The following is a 27,983-nucleotide window of genomic DNA, read 5'->3' on the forward strand; positions in this document are numbered from 1 at the left end:
CATTGCAATCTCACACAGTTCAAATGTAGAGTAATTTGCCATGGATAAGAAAATCCCAGCATTTTTGACCTTTGTTTATGAACTATTTCCCTATGAAATGCATTCAAATGCTGTATAGATTTGTTTCGATATTCCTAATCGCAGTTTTCTATTTCTACGAAAACCGTTTACTCTAGATTACCACTAGAGGGCACCATATGATTAAATTGTGAAAATAGCAGTAACTGGTATAACCCTTCTAATTGAATATACAGAGCACAGACGGCTAAATATTCAGAAGGATATAAAGAACATCACATCTCAAGATACAGAGTAAAATTGATTCAATGCATAGAATTACAAATTAATATAGTCTGCCTTTACACTATGTATAACAGATGCAGTATTTTATTAAACCAAATATGAATTCATTTGGTTACTGTATTTGTTAAGCAGTGAATTGAAGGAAATATTGGAAGAAGTTCAATGAAGAGAGTTCAAGGAACAGCAGGAAAACAATTTTAACTAGCTGGCTATTTCACTTTCTGTAAGTGAGACCATACTGTGTTTGAAAATTGCTACTCTGTTTGCTTAAACAATGATAGCAACTAATAAGCAACTTTCTGGTGCTCCTGATGCAGTCTCTTTTATGTTGATAAGACCCAGTGTAGATTGGGGAACTGCTTTGTCAAGCACTTCCGTTCCATCTGCAAAAAGCAGAATTTCCCTGCAGCCAAACCATTTTAATTTCTATCCCCATCCCCATTCCACCATGTTGGTCCATAGCCCCTGTTCTACCATGATGAGGTCACTCTCAGGTTGGAGGAGCAACACCTCATATTCTTTCAAGGTAGTCTCCAACTGGGTGGCATGAATGTCTATTACTCTCACTTACGGTAATATTTTTTTCTTCCTCTTCCCTCTTTTTCATATCCCCACACTGGCCTCTCACCTCTTCTCCTCATCTGCCTATCACCTCCCCCTTTCCTTTCTACCATGGTCCACTCTCCTCTCCTATCATATTCCTTCTTCCTCAGCCCTTTACCTTCTCCACGTATCACCTCCCTGCTTCTTGCTGCATTCCCCTTCCCAGTCACCTGGCTTCACCCATCGCCTTCTACCTTGCCCTCCTTTCCCTCGTCTCACTTTCTTATTCTGACATCTTCCCCCTTCTTTTCCAGTGAGTTGCAGAGAAATCAACACAGGAGGTGGAGGAGTTGGTCCTGGCAATGTCCTGGCTGGGATCTGGCAGAGATGCTTGGAGAACTGGGGCTTGAGAAAACGACTGAGTGTACTGTTGGGAGTTGGTCTCAGACAGGAAGGGAGGTAGAGATGGCAGGAAGTACGGAGTTAAGGAGGTAGTATTGGGTGATAGGAGTTGTATGGAGGAAGACAAATGGCAGGTATCTGGGAAAAGAAAAAAAAAGTGGCTGATTGAAGATTGTCATGGATTATCGTCCAGTGATGAAGCTAGCAGACAGGACAGAAATAAAAGAAGGAAGGAATCGTTTTGTTGAGTTTTGAACATGATCTGTTTCTGATATCAATCCAATTAGATTAATTTAGGATTTCATTAGGAGATATTGTGCATATGAAACTTTTCAGAGGTAAAACGCTCTTAGTACTTTGTAAAGATCATAAGCAATCTGAGAAAGCTTTGGGATTAAAAGCTGGCCCCGCTCCTTCCTTGTCTTCTCACCTGACTATTGCTACTCTCTGGTGCCCCTCCTCCTTCTCTTCCTACTGTGTACCACTCTCTTCCATCAGCTTCCTCCAGCCCTTTACTCTTTCCACCTACTGTATCACCTCCCAGCTACTTGCTTCATCCCCCCCACCCACCCACCTGGCTTCACCTATCATCTTCAAGCTTGTCCTCCTCCCCCTCCTCCCACCTTTTTACTCTGGTATCTTCCCCCTTCCTTCTCAGTCCTGAAAAAGTGTTTTGGCCCAAAATGTCAACTGTTTATTCATCTCTGTAGATGCTGCCTGACCAGCTGAGTTCTTCCAGCATTTTGTGTGTGTTGTTTTCATCCTAGTTTCCTGTATACATATAGAATAAGCTTTAGTTGGTAAAACTTCAATAAATTTCTTAAATTCTTGACCATTATCTAATAAACTTCTAGCATTCCACTGTAAATTAGAAAAGCCATTAACAACTCTCCTTTGAAGTCTGTACATTATTTACTCCTCCTTGTAAGGCATCATTAATAACTTCTAGAGTTAAGCCTTTTATCACTAGATGTTGTTCTGCAGCTTTTAGCGTAATTTTAATTTTTTCTGTCCTACTTTTAGTTTGCACTGTACAATTTATCACATCTGCCATGAAAGTGTCAAACTTTAGTTTATCAACAATCAGAGAATTCTTTGTTATTCAATCATGCACTTTACAAACTGCCTTTAATTCTGGATTCATAATTCAGATTTCTTTTATTCTGGATATTAAAAGGTCTCACTGACACTGTCTGTTGTACTTTCTGCGGAGCTTCTGCATATGATATGTGCATTTCCACCTGAATGTGCTGCACTTTCGCACCTTTCTTATATATGGGACACCCTGCATAAGCAGAGCTATGTTCCCTTCCACAGTTGCTACATATTAGCCTAACATCTTCTCCACAGTTGCTATAATCATATTCTCCACCACATCTACCACACCACTTTTTACCTTTGCACTCTGTTGCTACATAGCCTAACCTCTGGCACTGAAAACATCTAGAGGGCGAGCACATAAACTCAAACCATATAACTCATATAACCTAAATTAATCCTATCCAGCAAATTTTTCATCAAATTTAAACAACAACAATTAGATATCTGTTCTTACTCCACCATCTAGCATCCACAGAGTTTTCCATAACTATATTTTAAATTGGTACATGGATTCATCTAGAGGCACTCCAGTGATTACCTCCCAAAGCCACTGTTGTTCAATATTTTCACATTTCCATCCACACTTTCCAATACATCAGGTGTCAACCTTTCACCAAGGGTTATAAAAATGTATTACCTGTACTTTACTAATCTTACCCCAAATTCCAAAGACAATTGACCCATAAGCAATTTAATTTTCCATAATTCTATGTATTATCCCATTTTTGACAAAGGTAGCCACACTTCCTCCATTAGCCATGCTCTGAAAGTGTCTTATATCAATATAACCTTGTATATTAAAACTTAGACAAGATTTCAGATAGAATTTTAAAAAGACAAATTGGGAGGTATTTGACGATTTTTGTGAAAGTAGATTGCTTGATCATTTGGTTTTGGATGATATCGAGTTGAGTAATAATACCTTGTGCTCTGTACTCAACTCAATAGCTAAGGAAGCATTTCCCAGATCATCGGTAGATAATAAAAGGAAAGCAGTCCTTTGATGGATGTATGAATGTAAAAGAGCTATGAGGGTGGGGAATACAGCTTTTAGGAAAGTTAAGCTGTGTTACTCATATTCACCTTTCAGACAGTATAAAAGAGTTCAAGCCGTAGTTGGAAAAGTAGTGAGAATGGCTAAAAAAATGTTTTGTGATAGTATTGAGAAAGAGATCCAGGTAGGGTAAGCTTGGCGTATAATTCAGAAAATAGGGAGAGTTAGAAAACTTGATGTATTACTGGTTTAGTTTGACAGAAAGATTTTTGCAGTTACTGACTAAAAAAAAACAGAATTATTAGCAAAAACGTATTAAGAAAAACATTATCATACAAAGTGCCAGTATTTACATCTGAGATGGCTGCTATCTTTTTAACTTTGAAATGGGTTGAAGAAGTATACCCTGATTATACAGTTCTGTGCACTGCTTCGTTCTCAGTTTTGACATCTATTGAAATAGGTACTTCACATTTTAGGCCAGATACTTTTCTTGAGATTGGACAACATCTGTTGAGGTTGCAGGGTCTAGGTTCGTGTACACATTTCATATGGGCTCCTGCCATGTAGGAAAAAAAGGTGGCAGACATTCTAGCCAAGCAATCACTTAAAATCAAGGATCCGCCCTGCTCTGCTGGGTGAGAAGCTGACAGTGATGCAGGTGGATGCTTCCCTGGTGTCATGGATTATTGATTACCTGACTGGCAGACCACAGTACGTGCGCTTGCAACACTGTGTGCCAGACAGAGTGGTCAGCAGCACTAGGGCTCCATAGGGGACTGTCCTGTCTCCCTTTCTCTTCACCATCTACACCTCGGACTTCAACTACTGCACAGAGTCTTGCCATCTTCAGAAGTTTTCTGATGATTCTGCCATAGTTGGATGCATCAGCAAGGGAGATGAGGCTGAGTACAGGGCTATGGTGGGAAACTTTGTCACATGGTGTGAGCAGAATCATCTGCAGCTTAATGTGAAAAAGACTAAGGAGCTGGTGGTGGACCTGAGGGGGGCTAAGGCACCGGTGACCCCTGTTTTGATCCAAGGGGTCAGTGTAGACATAGTGGAGGATTACAAATACCTGTGGATACGAATTGACAATAAACTGGACTGGTCAAAGAACACTGAGGCTGTCTACAAGAAGGGTCAGAGCCGTCTCTATTTCCTGAGGAGACTGAGGTCCTTTAACATCCGCCAGAGGATGCTGAGGATGTTCTACAAGTCTGTGGTGGCCAGTGCTATCATGTTTGCTGTTGTGTGCTGGGGCAGCAGGCTGAGGGTAGCAGACACCAACAGAATCAACAAACTCATTCGTAAGGCCAGTGATGTTGTGGGTGTGGAACTGGACTCTCTGACGGTGGTGTCTGAAAAGAGGATGCTGTCCAAGTTGCATGCCATCTTGGACAATGGCTCCCATCCACTCCATAATGTACTGGTTAGGCACAGGAGTACATTCAGCCAGAGACTCATTCCACCGAGATGCAACAGTGAGCGTCATAGGAAGTCATTCCTGCCTGTGGCCATCAAACTTTACAACTCCTCCCTCGGAGTGTCAGATGCCCTGAGCCAATAGCCTGGTCTTGGACTTATTTCCACTTGGCATAATTTACTTATTATTATTTAATTATTTATGGTTTTTAATATTGCTATATTTCTACACTATTCTTGGTTGTTGTGACTGTAACAAAATCCAATTTCCCTCAGGATCAATAAAGTATGTTTGTCTGTCTGTCTGTCTGTCAAATGTAGCAGCTGCTTTGCATAAAGGGAGGTGAAAGCCATAATTAAAATACTGTATCTATTTAGACATTGTGTCAACGAAGTTGGGATAAGGACAAGAAAGAGCAGCATTTATATAAAATTTGGAGGATGGTGGGAACTCAACTGGGAGATGGATATAAAAGAAGGGAAGAAGTAGAATGTCGAGGAATGACGGGGAATTGCATTGAAACCTATTGAAAATTGAAAGGCCTTGATAAAGTGGCTGTTAGGAGGATGTTTCTTATAGTTGGGGAGTCTAAGCATAGACAGCACAGCCACAGATTAGAAGGACATCCCTTTTGAACAGAGATTAATTATTTTAGCCAAGTGACAGTGAATCTGTGGAATTCGTTACCTCAGATGGCTGTGGAGCCCAAGTCTTTGGGTGTATTTAAAGTGGAGATTGATGGGTCTTGTTTAAAAAGAGCTTCAAAGATTACAGGGAGAAGGCAGGTGAATAGGATTGAGAAGGATAATAAATCAGCAATGATCAAAAGGCAGAGGACACTTGATGTGCAGAATGGCCTAATTCTGCTCCTATGTCTAATGGTTTTATGGGCTGAAAGCTTTGAAAGTACCAGAGCGTAAGGCTTGGCCATTGATAAAACTATTTTTAAAAAATCAGATGCATAAGTAACGCCAAAAACTACAAATATAAACACCAACACCAAATACAAAGCAACAAAATATAGAAGAAATATTATCTGGATGGAATAATTTCCAAGTTCTGTGCAGATATTTCATGGATAATCACTCAGATTTTGACTTAATATTTAATCAATCTTGTTTATGCTCAGCAAATCATGTGCATTAACAATATTTTTTGTTATCTGCACAAGCACACCCCTTCTTTGAAGTTTGGTAGCATCCTTTTCCTTGGTGAAGAAAGATATGACTACTTACTCTACTCACACAGTCTATCTTTGGTTACATCACCTTCATAGTTCATTTTCAGTCCGTCCCTGACTATTTACTGTTCATAACTGTACTAGAATACAAAAAGTTTTGACCAGACTGTTTGCAGCACTGAGTGCAAAAAAAAAACTGCAGTTGGTGGAAATCTGAAATAAAAAATAGAAAATGCTGAAAATATGCAGCAGGTTATGCAGAATATTTGGAGAGAGGAAAAACAGTTAATGTTTCAGGGCAATTGCCCTTCATCGGGAAGCGGCATGCTCTAAACGGAGTTTGTACCGCTGTTCGGGAAGCTTCGGGTTACTTCGGCACCCTCCATCTATTTTTATATCACTCAAGTGGTCGGAGTCCTGCTGATGAAACTGAGACTTAAAGATGGTAGAGGACATTGCGGGGTTATTGTTTCAATGGAACACAAATTAGTATTTATTTGTTACAATATTATATTCTAATTGATACATGGTCATATGTAATTAAGCCTAAAAGATGTCGCAATATTGCAGAGGAAGAAGAGATCTATTTTTGAATCAGTATGATCTCGCGCAGCCTATGCCATATTACATTACGGCTGAAATGAACGGTTTGTAAGTTACAAAATATTTTAAAAGAGGAACTGAAACAAATGGGTAACACAATTCTGCATTTATTTTGAAAACGTTGCATTGTGTTAGACAGCGAATTCTGTAGAAAATTCAATGAAAGTATAGTTGAAAGTTTCAACTATTACTCAAAACTCGATATCCTAAAGTATGGTGCAATAAATTTAATATTTCAAGAAATGATAAAGACTGTAAGTTCTATACTGGAAGAGCAAACTCCCGCTAAATGAAATCACTTTATCTGTGTGCTGATTTCCGAAGATACAGTAATTGCTTTACTATGACACATATTCAACGCTGCATGAAAATATTAACTGCAATCTCATGGGTTTACATATTTGAGTAAAATGTTATTATTGCATCGTGGATGTTACCTTGATTGTCTACAGCAACCAGGAGATCTTTTAAATGTGTGGAATGCAGCCTTGAGTATTGTTTTTAATATTTTATACCAGTCTGTGATTACAAGCACTCTGGTTTATTTCATGTTTGAACAAAGACTTCACGCCGCGATAGATTCACGTTTGATAGAGCACGGGTCATAAAGTGAGATTTATTGAAAACTGAAATAAATGGAACAGCGTCTAATGATGAGCTACATTAAAGTCAATCATACGTGAAAAGTAAAAGTTGACAGTACTATTCATCGACACAGTGGATGCCGGTGCAGAAAACGAAGAGGAGATTCCCAAGACTGGAAACATAGAACAAACTGTTGTATGATCTCAGCGGGTCAGGCGACGTCTATGGGGGAGGGGGTTAAATGTTCTGGTCGAGACTGTCCATCGATGCCGTCTGACCCCTGAGTTCCTCCAGCAGTTTGCGTCTGTTGCCACAGAGCCGAGCATCTGCAGTCTCCTGTGTCTGATGGAAGCGCTGATCCATGCAGGCTCAGCAGCCCCTCCCACTGCCTGACGGCGAGGGCGGACTTGCGTCGCCCACTTTAAAATTGACTTGGAGGAAGAGTGAGGAGAGTGAGCGCGGGAGAGAGGTGGAAGCACGCGGGACCGGAGAGCGCGTCCCTCCCGTTCCCCGCAATCAGCTCAGCAGGTCCGGCCAGTACCTGCAGCACAGCGGGGGCCAAGTGCGAGGATGGCTCTGCCGGATAACGCCAGCTCCACCATGGCCAGCGAAGAGGCCCCTTTCCCCGAGATCGTGGAGCTGAACGTGGGCGGGCAGGTGTACATCACCCGCTACTCCACCCTGCTCAGCGTGCCTGACTCCCTGCTGTCGCAGATGTTTGGCCGCAAAAATGGCCTGGGGCTGGCCAGGGACGGCAAGGGGCGCTTCTTCATCGATCGCGACGGCTTTCTCTTCCGCTACATTCTGGATTACATGCGGGACCAACAGCTGGTGCTGCCTGACCACTTTCCGGAGAGGAGCCGGCTGCAGCGGGAGGCCGAGTACTTCGCGCTGCCCGAACTGGTCAAGGCGCTGACCCCCAAACTCAGCAAACAGAACTCTATCAACGACGACGCCTGCCCCAGCGACCCCGAGGACGGTTCCCCCAACACAGACGCTGTGCGCAGCCTGGCTGCGGCTACGGCGACCACCGGCACTGGCAGCGGCGACAGGAGGATGGGTTTCATTACCATCGGCTATCGGGGCTCGTACACGCTGGGCAGGGACAGCCAGACGGATGCCAAGTTCAGGAGGGTGGCCAGAATCATGGTATGTGGCAAGACGGCGCTGGCAAAGGAGGTGTTCGGGGAGACGCTGAACGAGAGCAGGGACCCGGACCGTCCTCCTGAGCGCTACACATCTCGCTACTACCTCAAGTTTACTTTCCTAGAGCAGGCGTTTGATAAATTGGCCGAAGCTGGCTTCCACATGGTGTCGTGCAACTCGACGGGCACCTGCGCCTTCGCTCACGAGCAGACCGACGACAAGATATGGACCAGCTACACTGAATATGTTTTCTACCGTGAGTGATCTGCCACCACAAACCTCTGCCCACCAAACCCTCAAGTGATTAGACCTAAACCCGACCCACCATCCTTAGAACAGACCCTCTGCTCCTCCAGCTTTCAAACTCCATGTGCCATCCCTGCCTCACCTAGTTTACCACGCTCTCCGATACATTTGGATGGATGAACTTTTCTGAAGTGTTTGTTTTATTTTTAATTTTAGAGACACGACGCTGTTTATTAAACTAGTGCATTTAGTTTTTAACCAAGCACAAAGTTTAGTTGTGTGTGCGTGTGTTTGGATGTGGTGCACACTGGGTGTTGGCACATGTCCCGGTGCCTTCAGCAGCTTAGTTAATCGCGTTTGACGTAAAACAATTGGGGGGAAATGAAGTATTTCCAGTGGCAGAAAAACTGATACGGCGGCGAACGGTAGCGGCATGTAAAATTAACCGATTTTGGAAATTTTCAGGTGGAGGCTATTGGACCTTCATTGCGTTATGAACAGCAAACTGCGTTATGTGCTTCTTTCCAAGAATATTTAAAGGGAAGGTTGATCCGATATGGCGAGACAGTGTTTCTAATTACAGCACGACAATGCCAAATAGTGACTTTAAATTGCCATTTTTTTTTGACAGCGGGGCGTACTAAGTTCTACAAAATGCGGTTTGTATCTTAAACTAAGTGTTTGCCAAATAACGCGTAGCCTTTAAATAAGATAAATGAATTCAAATTTCATAGTGAAATTATTGTTGTTAAAATTTGGATAACACTGCATAAGTTTCTGTTAAGACATTTATGCAGATTTTCCATAAATTAATGTTTCTTATGATATGCGTTATGTGATGTATAAAAAATAAAGCTATTTTGTGATTAGAACAAATGCCAAAGTCTTGACATTTTAATTTGTACCTTTATTTAAATATAAGTTATCCTGTTACATGACTTTATAGCCTGCTTTCCATAGCATAAGTTGTATTTGTAAGGTTGAACACCAGGTTGGTGAACACATTCTAAATCTAAATCTGATGATTTACATATCTTTGATAAAGCAGATATACAACTTCAATACAGTCAATAGAATAGGTATACTACAATCAGCTAATAAATTATGAAGAACAGTATAAGTGCAGTCGTTGTTGTTCTGTTGGCAAGACATTTTCATTTAACATTGATTCACAGAGGCTTCAAGTTCCTGCTGAACAGGTATAAATATTCAGTGCATAGTGTATATGCAGCTGGTAGAAACTTCTGTACAGAGTCAGTGATATTCACTGCTTTCAAGGACAGTAGTCACTGCAGTTTATCAAACTTGTCTTTTAAAAGTTCCCTTACAAATAAATCTTTGTAGACAATCTCAATTCTGTTTCTCTGTTGTCAATACTTAATGCACAACTCTTTTGAATATGTATATTTTCATTTTATGAATGTTTATAATGGGAGTTTATATTAATGCTCTGTCATTTGATGTGCATTGTAGCTCTTAACATATACATGCATGCACAAATGCACACATGTATAGCCTAAACTCTGGCTTGAATTCAATAAGGATTGAAAAGTGGATTTGAACATATTCAGGTACCATTCTTCAGAAGCAGAAGGGGCCACTTGGCCCATCATCGCTATACTTGCTAGTAGATTTTCCGCCAATCTTAAGGATAGTTTGAAGGGGTTTTCTGTATAACATTTTTAATATTAAATAGTCAAATGGAAATTAAAATCTGAGATAATTACAGAGAATAACAACAAAATTTATAGAGAGGGAAACAATGTTAGAGGTCTTCACAGTAAATATTCTCATACTGAATTGTGATTTCACTGTGGTGGACAGCTAAAATAGAGTACAAAGGGACCTTATTGGATTTATTATTCCATATTTATTTAATTTTAGAAAGTTATAAATTTCCCTTTTCATCTTTCAAAGAGCAATTTGTATGAAGGTGCAAGTTGTGAATCAATTGGTAGCACCATTGATTGTTTTAGGAAGTGGTGTGTTCATGTGGTGCTCCATCAACTTGAACACAAAATCCAAGCTGATACTTTTAGTATTTGGAGAGTGCTACAGTGCTGAACTTGGACTCGAGGCTGAGGCCTCCTCCTCAAGAATTTTTGTTTAATGCATACTATTTTGAAGAAGCTTAATAACAGGAAATCAGACTATTTGGGTAATATCTCAGTGTTGAGGGAAAGTGGGTATCTATTGTGCAGTGCAATTATAACCACAATTCTGAAATACTTAGTTTGCTGTAAATAGGTTTTGGGTGAGCTGAATTCATGAAAGATACTTTATAAAGACAATTTTAAAAAATAAATGTTCATTATTATAGTCATAACCTGTAAACAGCAATGCAGTCTTTCTAGTGGGTGGAGTGATAATGATAAGTATGTGCAGTTAAACATAAGCTTGGAAATGCTAAGTACGTTAATGTATTACTGGATCTATTTCTAGTGTTAATGCAATTTAATAGGATGCTTGAGGCATTCTGGCATCCTGCAGAAGAAACATTGCAATTTTCTAACAACAAATATGAGTTTCTTCACAATCACTGCTGTAAAAAATGTAGTCATCTGGTCCATTCCATACTTTTTTATTAACTGAGAGTTCACCCTTAAGGATAGCCTTCATAGATGTTGCATGGCCTGGGAAGCCAAAATTACCTGTAAAAATAGTAACATGTTGCTTACACATTCTCCTTGCTGTGCTTCAGCAGTTACTAACTATGTAAGTGTTCTGTCAGAGCTTCCTTTCGTAGTGAAACATTATAAAGAATTATGTTTAACTCCTTCCTTTATTATATTTTAATAGTAAAACCTGTGATATTGATGGCTAGCTAATAGATATTTTTAAGACTGAAAATGTCACAGAACTTTGTGTTAGAGAAATATCGTTGAATCAAAAATTTCTCCAGAAATTGGACAGTCCATCTCACTCTCACAGAAGACCTTGTGTGGGAAGCGGTTTTGACATTTCTAATTAAGTTTCAATCTGGAAAGCTTGCAGTGATTACAACTGGTGGACTTAATGTTGTTTGTCTCTATTGCCTTTTCTGCTTGTGTTGTCCCTTGATGTTAACAGTACTAACTTCCTCTTGTGTTTTTGTTGGCTCTGAAGTGGTTGATGAGGTCGATGTGGGAATTGTAGATGGTTTCACAGGTGCAATTTAATCTGGTATTACGTACCCCGTAACTGGGTGTCTGACCAGCAGAGAAAGAAGAATCTGTTGGAGTCTGGTGGTACCAAACTAAAGGTGTTTATTAGTAAACTACACAATACAATATCAAAAATGCAAATATACATATAAAACAAGTTAGCAGTAATAAACTTAAAAGTGTAGGAATAATAATAATCAATAATAAACAAGCTCTATCAATGTCTAGGGGTAAATGACTTGTCATAGGAAAGTAGAGTTCAGTTCATAAATGCTGAGGTAGTTATGGTTGTTGTATTGAAATCGTTGGAGAGAGAGAGAGCGAGCGAGATGTAACAGCAACAGCTGCGGCAGGCAAACCTTTTGTGGCTTTCTTAATCCGTCGTATCGTTGTGGTCATTCAGTTATGACCCCTTTGTTCTTCAGCTAGACCATTCTTCTGTGGTGGACTCGTCACTCTGGCATGAGTGGACACACACACAAGTCCCCACCGGCCCTGCTGTAACACTGTGAGCTTTACTGACCGATCTCCTGATTCGGTCTCTGAAGCCCCCATCTTCCTGTGGGTTCACAACACTCAGTCAGTGTCCACTGGTGCGTCTGAAGGGTATCTCTCCAGACCTGTCTTTTTATCCCCACTCACGGGGTCTCAGCTAGCCATCAACTCTGAATGACCGTGTCCATCAAATCAGGCCACTCCTGCTATCTCCTGAGGAATGTTAACGAGCAAAGTAAAGTCCTTGTAGTGGAAGGTAAATAATCCAGGAAGAGTCAAAATACAGTAAATCAACAGTCTCTCTCCCCCTCTTATCTGTAGCAGATGTTATTGCCTGTGTTTCATCTCTCTCTCTCATGAGCAGCATAGCAACAGCAATAGTTCGTAGTTCTCAGGCGGGGGTTTGGGAATGGTTAACTCTGCACCCCATTGACCATCAGGTCTGTTCATCACTCATAACACTGGTGAGTGGGTAGGCAGTCTGGTGGCCCTTTGGTTGCTTCTGCTGGGCCTCTGTTTGCTCCCATTATTTGGATGAAAGATGCTTAATACCACCACAAAAGCAACTTGACTTTGAGCAGTCATTCATCAGTTTCCCAGGAGTCCATAAGGAAGTTGCATCCCTTCAAGGAGGTCTTGAGCACACAATTGAATCTGTCACTGGTAAAATCTTGCCATGAGACCTCACAGTTGGTGGTTTTGGGAATTTGATATTGAACCAATGAGCAACTTGACCTGATCAGTTTAACCAACTGAATCATTGTAGGTATATTAGACTGGGAAAGGACACTTGTTGTTCCAGTAAGTGATTTTGTGTGAAATTTGGGTGATCTTTGCAAAGACCTATTGGTAATATTTTTCCAGAAACTTGAGCTTCCTAAAGTATGTGTCCGGGTCTCAGAAGGATATAGGGCTTTGTGTCAGGTGTAGGGTATGGAACTTAAATGCACTTTTTCCTCAAATAACCCAAGTTGACAGTGCATTGTAGTGAATTTCATCGTCGATGTCTACTTTTGTTAGATATGGGAAATAGTTCACACTTTCCAGACTTAATTTTTGGAAGGCTGTATGGTGTACCTTGGCAGTTTAGCAAAAGACCTTTGTTTGCAGGATATTGAGTGTAATGTTCACCCTCTTGTGTACATTAATGATGGTTCAGATGATCAACCTCTCAGTGTGAACAAATTCAGAATCAGGTTTATTATCACTGGCATGTGACGTGAAATTACTTAACTTAGCAGCAGCAGTACAATGCAATACATAATATAGAAGAAAAAACCCAAAATAAAATAAATAACTCAATTACAGTATACATATATCGAATAGATTTTAAATTGTACAAAAACAGAAATACTATACTGTATATTATAAAATGAAGTTGTGTCCAAGGGGTCAATGTCCATTTAGGAATCGGATGGCAGAGGGGAAGAAGCTGTTCCTGAATCGCTGAGTGTGTGCCTTCAGGCTTCTGTACCTCTTACCTGATGGTAACAGTGAGAAAAGGGCATGCCTTGGGTGCTGGAGGTCCTTAATAATGGACGCTGCCTTTCTGAGACATGGCTCCTTGAAGATGTCCTGGTTACTTTGTAGGCTAGTACTCAAGATGGAGCCGACTAAATTTACAATTCTCTGCAGCTTCTTTCAGTCCTGTGCGGTAGCACACCCCCCCCCCCCCCCCATACCAGACAGTGATGCAGCCTGTCAGAATGCTCTCTACAGTACATGTATAGAAGTTTTTGAGTGTATTTGATGACATACCAAATCTCTTCAAGCTCCTAATGAAGATTAACCGCTGTCTTGCCTTCTATATAACTGCATCGATATCTTGGGACCAGGTTAGATCCTCAGAGATTTTGATACCCAGGAACTTGAAAGTGCTCACACTCTCCACTTCTGATCCCTCTATAAGGATTGGTATGTGTTCCTTTGTCTTCCCCTTCCAGAAGTCCACAATCAGCTCTTTTGTCTTACTGATGTTGAGCGTCAGGTTGTTGCTGCGACACCAATCCACTAGTTGGCATTGTCTGCAAACTGCATCTTCACTGATTTAGTTCTAGAGTGTAATTGTCTTTGGATGAAGGGTTTAACATCAGTTTTAATGATCAGTACTATTTCTTGTGGAAATTTATTCAGGATGTAAGGAGGATTGAGGGAAGTTGTTCCATTCTTCAGGATCAAGCCCTACATTGTTCCCCAGAATTCAATTGTCACATTATATGTGTAAAAAAAAAAGAGTTAACGATGATTATAGTGCAAACCTAGCTCTTAACTGCATTCATCAGGTCATGGGAGAGTTGGAGCTTAAGGAGGAAAATTTGACAACTTGGCCTGTCAACTGAGGGATATTTGTGTGAAATGCATATCTTGTTAGTTTGCCTTTGCAATTTAAAATCAGCCTATTTTATTCACTGAAAATTCAAGACACTTGAGTCAGGTACATCAAAGTGAATCAAAATTAACATTTTGAACTGAAGACTCAGAACTGGATAACAGTGAAAACTAATTAATTTTGAGCTTCAGAGAGCATATGGAGAAGGACGAAGGGAATGCATCATATGAGTGGTAATCGAATGTAATGTCATTTCATAAAATTATAATAAAAATTGAAGGGAGTGTTATGAAACAAAATATTTCAATGATCATTTCATAGATTCAGTATGTTTCTAGGCAGGAGTCTTTGTAATATTTCAGGATCATGTGATATGCTACTGATTCAGTCAGATTTTTAAAAAATCTTAGCGTTACAGTTTGAGAGGAATTGTTTACCATGCATTTTTCAGGCATGTCAATTAAGATTTAAGCCATTAATGCAGTAAAAATGTCCAAGTGCTTGAAATAGAGTTGAGGACCACAACAAGGGTGCTGACTAGGGTTGAAGAAAGCAATGGGAATAAATAAGGGACCAAAGTCTGGATGGCTTAGAGTTAGAAAGTGTAATTGTATGTGACCTGCGAGCTTTTTTTTTCTTCTTACATGGAGGGCTGTAGAGAATTCCTGACCAACGGACTCAGGTGGATATGGATGGTGAAGGACATAAGGAAATGATTGACATGCTATAGGAAAGTTGAGAATACAAACAATGCCTGCATGGGAAGTGTAGGCATTGAAACAAAACCTGGAACTGTATAATTAAATGTGGATCATGAAGAAACTATTATCTTGTGTAGATTTCACTTTAGGGCTTGATTTAATCTTGAGAGAACTGATTCAGCCAGCAATGTGACAATATGCAGAGACTGTAACCATTTAACATTTACTGTTCAGGGCTAAAAGAAATTATAATGTATATCTGGTTTAAAATGGAGTGACATTTTGTCAGGTTAATCATACATTAGGTAAACTCCTCTTAGGGAGGAGTTTATCTTAATAATCTGATTTAAAAGGCATTTTTAAATCTATGTATGTTTGGTCACATAAATTTAGATTTAAACATTACAATTTAAGATTTTATTTCCTCAATTTTTGGCCAAATGGGAGGTACGTAACCATGGTTGTTGAAAACCATAGCCACTGTTCACAACAGTGATACTTTGCAGAGTAGTGCTTGTTGACAAACAGGACAGGATTTATTATCATTTTACTCTTGCTAACCCATGATTCCTAGACCAATTACGCTGACATTCAGTTCAGGCAAATTGATGCTGATTAGAATCTATTGCGTAAGTAAAGAAACTTGGTTTCATGTATTTACAACTAAGTTACATTAATTTTCACATCTAGGCACGTAGCTCTTACCCATGTTGTAAATGAGTAATAATACAGGATATAGAGGGCTGATAGTTCCACTGTGTTTCTATTACAAAATCCTGATCCATTATTTAAAGGTAAGAGAAGGAAAAAGTAAAAGTAAAAGATCAATGTTAATATTAAATAGCACATTCAATAGCTATTGGCTCTTGATGGTTTTTCACTTGCACACTACATTAGAATCAAAATCATCAGAATTGTATCAGGTGTGTATGTGTATATGTATCTGTATGTATATGTGTGTGTGATATATATATATATATATATATATATATATATATATATATATATATATATATATTTTTTTTTACAGACATTACTATATATATATATATATTTACAGACATTACAATAGGCCTGTATCTTCCTACCCACGGACCCTCCTCAAAACATTCTAAAGCACTTTACAGCCAAGAAAGAGCTTAGAAAATACAGTAGCTGTGGAAATGTAGACAATTAATACTTCCACAGTGCCAAAATATGTGATAATTAACAGATAATTAATATTTTTCAGAAATTTTTGTTGAGTCCTCACTTTGTCAATGTGGAGGATAGCTGTCCTTGTTTTCTTCAGGAAGTGTTGGATAGTTTTAAATCTAGCCAAAGAAAGAAATAGGACTCAATATGTTAAATAGTGGCACCTCTGAAGATAGGAACCTTAAAAGATGGAATATTCTCCCTGCACAAACCAGAAACATAAAGGTCATTGAATTTTTTCCTCAAAGGTATATTGGCAAAGCGAATCATCCATAGAATCCCACATTCACATCTTGATATCAAAGTCAAATAACTTCTACATGAAATTTGGCAAAAAATGGTGTGTAGCATAGCACTATTACAGCTTGAGGCATCAGAGTTTGGAGTTCAAATCCAGAGCTGCCTGTAAGGAGTTTGTATGTCCTCCCTGTGGAATGTGAGGGCTTCTCTGGATGCTCTGGTTTCCTCCTTAAAGATGTACTGGTTCGTAGGTTAATTGATCATTGTAAAGTTTCCTGTGGTTAGTCTAGGGTCAAAGCAGGGGTTGATGGCAGGGTGGCTCAAAGGGTTGGAATGGCATTTCTGTGCTGTATCTCCAAATTTATCAATTTATGCATGAAATTTGGCAAAATGTTAATAATGGTATTTATTATAATTGCACTGATAAGTTAGACCTTTATTTGTTTATGAAGATAATGTCATGGGATATTTTACATCCAGCTGAAGGAAGAGCAAAACACACTCACAAGGCCTCATTTCAAATTGCAGCTCTCTCTAAGAGTGTCAGCTACTTCTCTTTAACCATCAGGTTCTGAATCGGCCTGTACAACTGAATCCCACCTCACATACCACCTCTCGAACTTCCATGAACTTGTATTTGTTTTCTCCTTTGGCACTAATGTCTTGTTTTGCCCAATTGTTTTCACTGTCTTCTATAACTTATATTCCATGTGTTGTCTAAAGCTGGACGCCTGTGTGTTGCCACGAGCAAGTTTTTCATCATACCTGTATCTCGCTGCATTGTGTGCACATGATAATTTAATGGACGTGAATTGACTTAGAGCTGTATTAGAGACAGGATTATCATAAATAGTGTTACACAATCCTTTTAGATTTAGAAATTGATTTCAGTAGAATTTGAGTATAATTTAAGATGGAACCATTACATATCAATTACATCAGTTTGAGTTCCAGTCATTGAACACTACAGCACAGAACTGGACCCTTTGGCCCATCTAGTCAATGCCGAGTTGTTATTCTGCCTAGTCCCATCACCCCAAAGTTGAACCATATCCCTCCATGCCAAATTGAGTTCCCAAATATTTATAAAGAACAGGTTTTAAACTTGATACAATGCAGCAAGTGCTAAATGACAAATTAGACAGACCGTAAAGAATGGCACTATGTTCAGTAATGGCAATATCTTTAACTGTGATATAATGCAATTTTAAATGTTATGAAATGAATTTTAACCCAACTTGATTGGCATGAAACTGACAGGATTGGTTGAATGGCAGTTTTACACCACACAATTCAGCAGATGGGAATAGAACAGTTTGGATGTTAACATTTTCTGAATTGTTTGAATATTAGCAAAGGCCAAAGTGAGCTCAATTCCATCAATTTGTGGAGTTTACTGCATTTCAGACAGGAGAGAAAATCAATCTGTTGAGCTGAAAAGTTAATGTCCACGTCATGGTACTTAGGTAAAAAGCAGCGGAAAGAGGAATTCTAAACATCTACGGTCAATGATAATTAAATAATTGATATTGTGATGTTTTCAAAGCTTCACTAAGAAATTTTTAGGTTTTCCTAAAATATTGGTAATTTTTCTTGATTAGGTGCCAAATGAATAGATGTGTCTCTTTTGGAATATAAATGTTATAATGGTTTTTATTTCACCATGGTCCTAATGTAATTTATTACAATAAGTCAGAGATTTATAATAATTCTTTACTGCATAGCTGCAACTAAAAAACTTTAGTTTACTATCAAGCTGTGCCCTGTTTTTTTTTCTGATTAGGTTCACCCAGCTCCTGGAGTCAGTTCTGTGTCACCAATCAGCTCAGCAGAGCAGGTAAGCAAATTCCATTGTGAAACAAAGGTTTGAGCTCTATGTTGAATAACTTTTGAGAGTTAGTTACTTAGTATAAACTCTTTCTAGTATGTTAAGTATGTTTTTAGTATGTTTAGTATGTTAACACATCTCTGGAAATACAATGGCAACTTGCCAATGTCTAACTACCCTGCCATCCATTCTAAGGACACTTTGACTTCAGTGCAGTTCACAGTTTGCACTGGAACAAAGGCAGAAGTGTCAACATTGGATCCAAGTCTTGGTTTCAGTATTGACTTATGGAACTGTGCCAGAGAATGGTACAATGAGTGCAAGCAGAAACACTTAGCTTTAGAAAGGAGATGAAGTTTACTCTACATCACATGCCCAAAGCCATCAATGTTTTGCTTCTCAATTCTTGCCTCTTGTGTGTGACTTTTAAAAGTCATTCCTAATGCTGTGATCAATATTGTTTGACTTATTTGTCTTCCCTCCTGCTGATCCAGCATGATTCTTGTATTGTAAATCAGAAAAATAGGGTTACCTATTTTTATTTTAAATCAAAACTGAGTGCTGGAAATATACAACATGTCAGGCAACATTTGTGGAGACAGAATCGTGTTAACATTTCAACAGAACTTGGAAAGGTTAGAGGTAAAATACATTTTAAAAAGGGAACAACTTGGTGACTGAAGCAGTTTGAATCAAACTTTTGAGAACCTACATAATGGCAGAGTATTTTGCTATGTATGCCATTGTTTGTATGTACCAAGCAACAACTGAAAGCAAAGATTGACAGCTCGATAAGATTTAAAACTGTTTAATGTAATTTCCAGTACACACATGCAAAGGAGAACAAAATAGTTGTAACTCTGAATCTGATGCAGCACAAAAAACCCACAGTAAGATAAAGAACACAATAATAATTAAAAACAGAATAAATATAAATACATATGATAGCCTCTATGCATTGATTGTATGTCCATAAAGTGATGTCTGCACAGGGGTGTTTGCACATGAGGTGACTGACAGGAAATGATGCTGGTTGGGGGTGTGGAGCGGTAAGATCGTGGGTGGAGGCGTTGATCAGCCTTGCTGCTTGGGGAAAGTAACTGCTTTGAGTCTGGTGGTCTTGGAGTAGATGCTACATAGCCTTCTGTCTGGTGGGAGTGGGAAAAAAAAACAGTCCAGGGTGGATAGTATCCTTCATGATATTAATTCCCTTTTCCGGTACCTTTCTGTATATATGTCCTTAATGGCAGGGTAGGGTGGCGCTGGTGATGCATTGGGCAGTCTTGACTATCCATTGCAGAACCTTCCTGTCCACTGCAGTGCAGTTTCTGTACAATATGGTGATGCAGCTTGTTCAGGTGCTCAGTACAGCGCGTCTGTAGAATGACGTGAGTATACAGTACCGTGCTGGTTGGAGTGCCTTTAGGATTCCAGTGTGCACAGATCCAGGGTAATGTGAGGTGAGTAATAGAAGTTCAACCCTGTTAGAACGCCCACCATGAGAAGAAAATGGTGATGCAGGTCTCAAAATTTGAGAGAGAAAAGCAAACAGGAAAGGGAGAGAGAGCGGGGGATAGGTAGTCAGAGAAAGTTTGTAGCAGAAGCAGTTCAGAGAAGTTGTCACCATCGTATTATCATAATACACATTAAGAATTCAGATGTGTATAATATATCTCAGTTTAGTATTCTATGATTTAATGGGCGGAAGGGGGAAATAATAGAACTGTGAAAAGCAAGGCATGATTTTAAACTGTCTTGTGAGCTATCCACTCCAAAGAAACAATATTACTGTATAGGTTTAAAAATCTGCATGTTTAACCCAGTCTGTGCTTTCATAGGTTTGAATAGTTTTGTTGTGGCTTACAAATCAATTTGAAGTCACATAACCAAATCTACCACTCTATGCATCAGTGATTCCACTACAGAAAATTCAGCTAAAATGTTTCCGACTGAATAAGGAATGTCAAATTTATTTTCTGTTTTCAGATGCCAGTCAATACTCAGTGCTCTCAACTGATTTAAAATCTGCTTAAGATCTCCAGTAATTTGCATTCAATTTTTTGGTCCATCTAATTTGAATAATTAGTATTCCAGATGCAAATATAATGCTTTCAGAATTGCACCACTGGTAAAAGAAAAAAAACACATCATGTTAAATTAAAGGAGAATTAAAAGTGAATACAACAAGCAGAGGGACCAAATGTCGAGGTGTCTGCAGAACAATAAAAGCATCTCAACTGAGCAGCAGTTTTTATCAAGGCTGGTCAATAAAGAGATTAAAACCAATAGGCCAGGAAGAACACCTACTTGTAGAAATGAGGCTTTGGGCATGTGATGTAGAGTAAAATTCATCTCCTTTCTAAAGCTAAGTGTTTCTGCTTGCCCTCATTGTACCATTCTCTGGCACAGTTCCATAAGTCAATACTGGAACCAAGACTTGGATCCAATGTTGACACTTCTGCCTTTGTTCCAGTGCAAACTGTGAACTGCACTGAAGTCAAAGTGTCCTTAGAATGGATGGCAGGGTAGTTAGACATTGGCAAGTTGCCATTGTATTTCCAGAGATGTGTTCCAAGATTTTTTTAGTCTTGGTTGGTGACTAAATAGGTCACATTAGCTGCAGAAAACTTCCTTTTATTTAAAACATTGCAAGCTGTCTTTCATAATGGTTCATTGTTATTCATATGACAAAATAATGTTACTGGGAGTCTACTATCAATTTACTATTAGGTATTATCATTACAAAATTATATTTCTTCAGATAAAAGTACAGTCCAGTGATGTATTGTACATTAGGCAGTCTGGATTACACTATTCTTTCAAGACCTGGAAAGATGGCGCTGCACAGCTTCTCTGGGGTCAACCAAAGGTGGTGTTGTCTTTTTTTAAAACATTTTTTATGATCACAAGACACAATTGGACATTAAGAACTTTAAGTACTGCAGGTCTACTCCATCAGTGAGTTGTTTGTTGGTGGAGAAACTGAAGGAGTTGACAGTGCAGATTGTGCTGCTGCCTGCATTAGAGAGGCACTGGAGGAGTTGGTGTGCAAAGGCATTGTGCAGCCTAACAATGAGTGATCGTCTTAGTTGCTTTTCTTCTGATTGCAAGACCCTGTTGGCTATTGTTAATGTGGACTTACTGATGGCAGGGGAGCTGTGTGGCCTTGGTCATAATGAGGACGAGGTCTCAAGTCATGGTGTCGCCTGTTTACAGCCGCCCAGGAGAGGGGTGGCAGAGTCATTGTGCTCCACTGGAGGCGGTGTGGTGCAGTGTCCAAGCTGGACTCAGTCTTGTCCTCCCAGTGTTTGCTCAGCAGAAGACCAGCCGTATTATGTTCAATGGCAGATTGCTACAACATTCATGACTTTGTGGTCTTGGACTATTTTATGTGATTGTATTTTGCTCATATATGTGCTTGCTATCTTATATGTGCTACATCTGCCTTGTGCTGTGTATGACTGTTGGTACTGTGTTTTGCACCTTGGCCCTAGAGTAAAGCTGTTTCATTTGACTGTATTTATGAGTACTCATATATAGTTGAATTATAATTAAACTTGAGCTTGAAGGTGCTGCTCTCCCCCAAGTGGAATTAGTTCTGTTTGTTCCCATTAGCAATCATTCTGATGCTTGCAAGAACAAGCAAGGGAAAAGAACAATAGGAGTGAAAACTTAGGTTCCAGCAATAACAAGCACCATCGTAGCATAGCTGTGAGCACGATGCTATTGTAGCTTTGGATGTTGGAGCTGGGAGTTCAATTTCAGCGTCGTCTGTAGGGAGCTTATACGTTCTTTCTGTAACCATGTGGATTTCCTCTGTTTGCTTTGGTTTCCTCCCACAGTTAGAAGATTAACTAGTCATTATGAATTATCCTGTGATTAGGCTAGAGTTAAATAGGCGGGTTGCTGGGTGACACTGCTCATTGGCCTGTAAGGGCCTGATCCATGCTGTAATGAATAAAATAACCAGAATTCATAGAAAAATAACTAAATGAAATTGTGAGTCTATAAATACATTTACTTTAAAAATTGGTAAACCTTTCAAATGTTCTCCCTATTCTATACCGATCTTCAGTCTACCATGTCATCTTCCTGTCTTGTTTCTAATTGAGTATCATAGGATGTAATATCACAAAAGAGTGGAAAATGCTAGTGTCTTTTAAAAATGTTTTAAAAGTTTTTTTAAAGAGTGTAATGTTTGCATATCACAGATTCTTAGGATATTTGGCAGTTAAATCCATTTCCAATCCCAGACTGAGATGACATTCATTACAAAAATACCATGGAAAATTGAACAAAATGTGACCTTTGGAAAGTTTTTTTTAAACTGTCATACCAAAACAGTATAAAACAAGATTACTTTTGAAAAAATCAGTAACACTTTAAAGAACAATACACTATATTCCACCTAGGTATGCCTTCTGTAAGTGTGTTGAATTTAACATATATTAGAAACAGAGTTAAATTTTGTTGAACATGTAATCAATTTGTCATCAGTCCAATGTCAAAATATTTCACTTGCATCAAGTATGAGGTAGGGATTGTTTAGAGGACAACAATGGCAAAGAGTATTTTAGACTTTAAAAGTAAATCTTAACCTTTGATTTTTATAATGTAAGATATTTTAATAAAGGAACATCTTATAAATAATGCTAAACCCCATAATGATGGGTGGTACAGTAGTGTAATGGGCAGCACAGTAGCATAGAGGGTAGTACAGTAGTGTAACACCCTAATGCTTTATAATGCCAGTGATCCAGGTTCAATTCCTGCCACTGTCTGTATGGAGTTTGTATGTTTTCCCTGTAATGATATTGGTTTCCTTCAGGTGCTCTACTTTCCTCCCACATTCCAAAAACAAATGTGTTAGGGTCATCAAGTTTTGAGCATGCTTTGTTGGTGCCAGAGGCATGGTGAGATTTCATGGTTGTCCTCAACACATCCTGGGACTGCGTTGGTCGTTGATATACTGGAAACAGTGCATTTCACTATGTTTCAATGTACAGGTGATAAATAAAACCTATCTTCAATCTTTATGATCTTTAAATCTTTAAGGAATGAAGGGAAATGAGAAATGCATGGTGGCAGGCCTATTGTATCATAATAATGAACAATTTGCATGACTTCAGTAGCAAGATTATCTTTACTTGTCATATGTACATTGAAACATCCAGCAAAATGCATCATTTTTGACAATGACCAACACAGTCTGAGGTTGTGTTGGGGAACGGCACACAAGTGTCGCCATGCTTCTAGTGCATTCCCACAACTTACTAACCCTAACATCTTTGGAAAGTGGGAGGAAACCAGAGCACCCAAAGGAATACCATGTGGTCACAGGGAAAACATACAAACTCCTTACAGACAGAAGTGGGAATTGTGTTCCCACAGTGATTGCTAGTACTGTAAAGCATTGCACTAACCACTACGCTACAGTTCTGCCCTGTAAAATTCTTCAAATTAAAGATATTATTTTGCAGTCAGCTGACTGTCAGTTTCATTAACAATGCCAATCTCAAAAATATTGATTTGCTTTTTATCCTAAGTACACACACCTAAACCTTTTTGTTTGGACTGTGTAATCATTGAAAGCCTGTCTGCTTTTATTTATCTGTTTCTATTCCTTCATACTGTAAATATCAAAATTTATATCATCTAATCTATTCTCTTTTAACATGTCTAATTTCTAAGCCCTTCTCTTGGTATTTAGTTATAATAACGTGGTGAGGCCTATCCATTGTCTTAATTTTTTTTTGAGAATATAGTAATTTCTAAGGTTGGGACATGTTCGGCACAACTTTGTGGGCCGAAGGGCCTGTATTGTGCCCTATGTTTTCTATGTTTCTATGTTAATATGAAACACAAAATACTCCAAATTTTGATATTCCTGAGATTTTGTATTGATACACAAATACACTTTGAATTTTATATTCCCTTTATATGCTATAAAATCCATCTTCTCTATTTATGTTCTTGGCCTTTATCTACTGGAAGTAGCTTTTAATATTTTGTGATCAGAACAGTCAAATCCCACTACATAAATCCCATATTTTGCAGGGAAACTACCCAACTGGCCTTTTCTCAGCAGAGGTGCAGAGCATCTAAAAGATTTCTTTGCATTATAAATAGTTGGAAGCCAATATATTCAATGCACTTTGAATTAGGAGGCTTCTAAGACCAATGGTGTGTGTTATATCAGTTTTCTCAAACACTTGGGAATGTAATTTCCCTTAACTTGCTTTCCATTGAAAACAATCTCGGCATCCTTAGTCTCCATTCTTCAGTTTGTTTCCAATTCAATAATGGACACTTTTTGATTGCCCTTCCCAGAAGCTATCAGTTGATTACAGTTTATTGCTTGAATACTCTACAGATGGCCCCTTATGTGGTCTTGCAATTGTTTTTAAACAGAATTTTGTTACTTCTTGGACTTTGTGGTAATTTAATCCTAAGAGGTAAATGCAATTAAATTTCTCACTACACTTTACATTTTGAAGCAGACCTGAGATAACTTTAGCAAATGAGTTGGATTTGGGAGGGTGTGCGTGGAATTTATTGGACTCACCCAAGATGAGTGGGGGAGTTGCGACACTGATTAATCCTCATGTTAGTTATATTTCAGTCAGCACATTAAATTGTGCTGCCTTTTCTTTTGAACCAGTGCAGCCTTTGCTTGCCATGCTATTTAATGATGCAAACATCAGTTCAATATACAAGATCATTAACACTAGCTCTAATGTAACTCACTGTCAACTGTGAAACTTTAAGCAGTGGATAAAGAAGGGAGAATATACACAAGTTTAAAAAGAATGCACAAAGGCTTAACAGATCTGCAGAAAGATCATGAAGAAGTGGAAATCCATGGCATTAACTACACAGAACATGAACTCATGAATGTACAATGAAATGTCATAATCTGAACACAAGGTATCGAGGTGAGCAAGATAATCTTAAAGAGATTCATCTGGCACATGATGCTGATTGTTCCAAATACTAATTAAGGAGGAGATAGCCGAGGTGACTGAACGTGTGAAAATTTTATAGCACAAACATACTAGATTGGCAGAATTTAAAGTACTTAGGCAACTCAACAAGATTAGATTTGATGCATCCTTGGATTTTTGGAGAAAATTGTATTGCCACTCCTATAAACTTGCTTTCTTTGATAGCAAATGTTACAACAGTTACAGGCCACTTGAGTTAACAGGATGATAGGAAGGCTTTTTGAAATATTAATCCAGAAGTGACAGAGACATGGAGGATATGAATTAATTAAGGCAGGGCAGTTTTGGTTTGATATGACAGATAGATTTGATGAGGACAGTCCATTTAATCTGATGTATGTGAATTTACAGAAAGTCTTTGATAAAGTGCCACTTAGTTCCTTTTTTAGCAAGAATAACTTGGTAAATAAAAGAACATTGGCAAAATGGGCTAAAAAAAATTGGCCAGTAACAAATATCAAAGAGGCATGGTGAAAAAGCTGGAGGAGGGTGAATAGTGGTATTGTCCAGGGATTGATGCTGAAACCATTGCTTTCTTTGAACATGAATGCCCTAAACCTGATACAATCATTTTTATTTAAGAGGCAACCCTTAATCTCTTGTGGCAGTTAAAGTTTCATTTAATCATATTGACATGAAATATATGACATTAGCAACCTTACTACATGACTGATTACTGTGCATGCAACATTGCCAATAGATGTCAAAACAATGTGACTTATCTTTGCATACTGAAAAATGTTGGGTGCCCATAAATGAGAATGCAGTTGAATATTGCTGGTGCTTTAAGAATAATTTATAACTAAATCAAATTATATATAAAGGGGAAATAATGACAGTTATTCATCAACTTAAGCACTGCAGTTCCCCATTCCAGCTAGGTTTCAATGTCCTTGCACTGTCTCTCAGTATACCCATGTGTCTGCAGTCTGTTTGTTGGAAGGTTTTACCAATCCCCTTAAAAATCTATATAAATATGATTGATGTTTCATGAGGAACTCTGAAACCAGATGGGCTGGTGTAAAGCTGCTGGTATTGGAAAAATTGAACAGTCAGGGATTGCTAGCAGTGGTGAGCATAATGCCCAAGTGAAGGTGTTGGGAGATGATGTGTCAGTCTTTTGAACAGTGATCTCAGCATCAGTTGCTGCACACCAGGCAGCAGCTCAGGGGGCTGGGTAGACAATGGCTGCATACTCAAATAAGAGAATGATCTGGTCATATGCAATGACCTGCTCTTCATGGAGGATAACTGTTGGTTCATGGCTGTTCATATTCAGCCACCTGTAGGTTCCAGAGAATCATGAACTCATTGTGAGTGATATTCCTGTGTCCAGTGAGAGAAAATTCTATATATTACACAAATGGCATGGCTGAGAGAGATCTCTTTGCTCAATGGCAACATCAACCTGCTCTCTGATGCGAAGACGAGCAAAGACATGGGCTCTACTGTATATGTCTATGCAATCACCATCCTTATCTTTACTAATTTCCCTTACCTTTATTAACTGCATATCCCTCGCTCTTGCTCATTTAAGTGCCTACTCAGATGCCCTTAAATGTTGTTCCTGTACCTATTCCCACCATATTCTCTGGCAGCTCATTCCAAATTCAAACTATGTTACAGATGTCAACTACCTGAGGAACTTTAAGCTACTCCTGTGATCAGGAATCTGGTTGGACAAAGAAAGGACTTATGGTCTCAGAGGATGGTGTGTCAGCATAGATGAAAAATTGGTTATCATATCAAAAAGAGGGAGTTGAAATGAATGGTGGTTTTTCAGCTTGGAAGAATTTAACTAGTGGTGTTCTCCAGGGATCAATTTAAGGTTGTCAGTTATTTATTATTTATATTAATGGGGTAGAATACAAGATATCCAAATTTGTTGAATGAAAAAAAGACTTCAAATGAAGGATCTACCATATGTCTCTTGTGTCTGAATCACAAAAAGGTTAGCAGGCAGGTACAGCAAATAATTAAGAGGATAAATTGCAAAGGGTTATTACACACTGTTTTATATCCTTAACTAAGAATGGATATAGTACCACTGGAGACAATCCAAAAGAAATTCACCAAATTAATTGTTGAAATAGGAGGCTGAACCTATTAAGAAAGGCTAAACAGATTGGGTATATATTCTTTTCAATTTAGAAGTAATAGTGATTATATTGAAAAATGTATGTAACACTTGAAAATAATTTCTTACCTCTAAGATGGAAATCACTACAAACATGTCACTTGTGAAGAAATCACATTTTGAAGCCAGAACTTTCATCTCTAGAGTGGTCCGCTATATAGAATTTTATCAAAAGCTCTTTGATACTTAAGTTCACATTTTCATAGATGCTTCTAGAATGTGTCACAATCTTAAAGAAGTTGGGTAGGTTAGTTTGATAGTCTGTTCCAGCAGTAATAAGGTTTTTGATTACAACCTGAGAACAGATTTCATTATTTACATGAATGGATACATTGTTACTTCCTCATACGATATGTTCTTTAATATATGCAGCATCTGGTAAA

General features: G+C 38.7%; 1 protein-coding gene across 1 annotated transcript in view; it reads left to right on the top strand.

Moving 5' to 3' along the window:
- The first annotated feature begins 7,451 nt into the window (after positions 1-7,451).
- Positions 7,452-27,983, top strand: part of kctd12b (potassium channel tetramerisation domain containing 12b) — a 35,574-nt gene continuing 15,042 nt past the window's right edge. Inside the window, exons 1-2 of the mRNA XM_073058280.1 lie at positions 7,452-8,539; positions 18,415-18,468. Coding sequence (XP_072914381.1) covers positions 7,708-8,539; positions 18,415-18,468 — 886 coding nt within the window. The 5' untranslated portion in view covers positions 7,452-7,707. The remainder of the gene's footprint in view (positions 8,540-18,414; positions 18,469-27,983) is intronic.

This window comes from Hemitrygon akajei, chromosome 10 (assembly GCF_048418815.1).
Source record: "Hemitrygon akajei chromosome 10, sHemAka1.3, whole genome shotgun sequence".
Taxonomy (NCBI): domain Eukaryota; kingdom Metazoa; phylum Chordata; class Chondrichthyes; order Myliobatiformes; family Dasyatidae; genus Hemitrygon; species Hemitrygon akajei.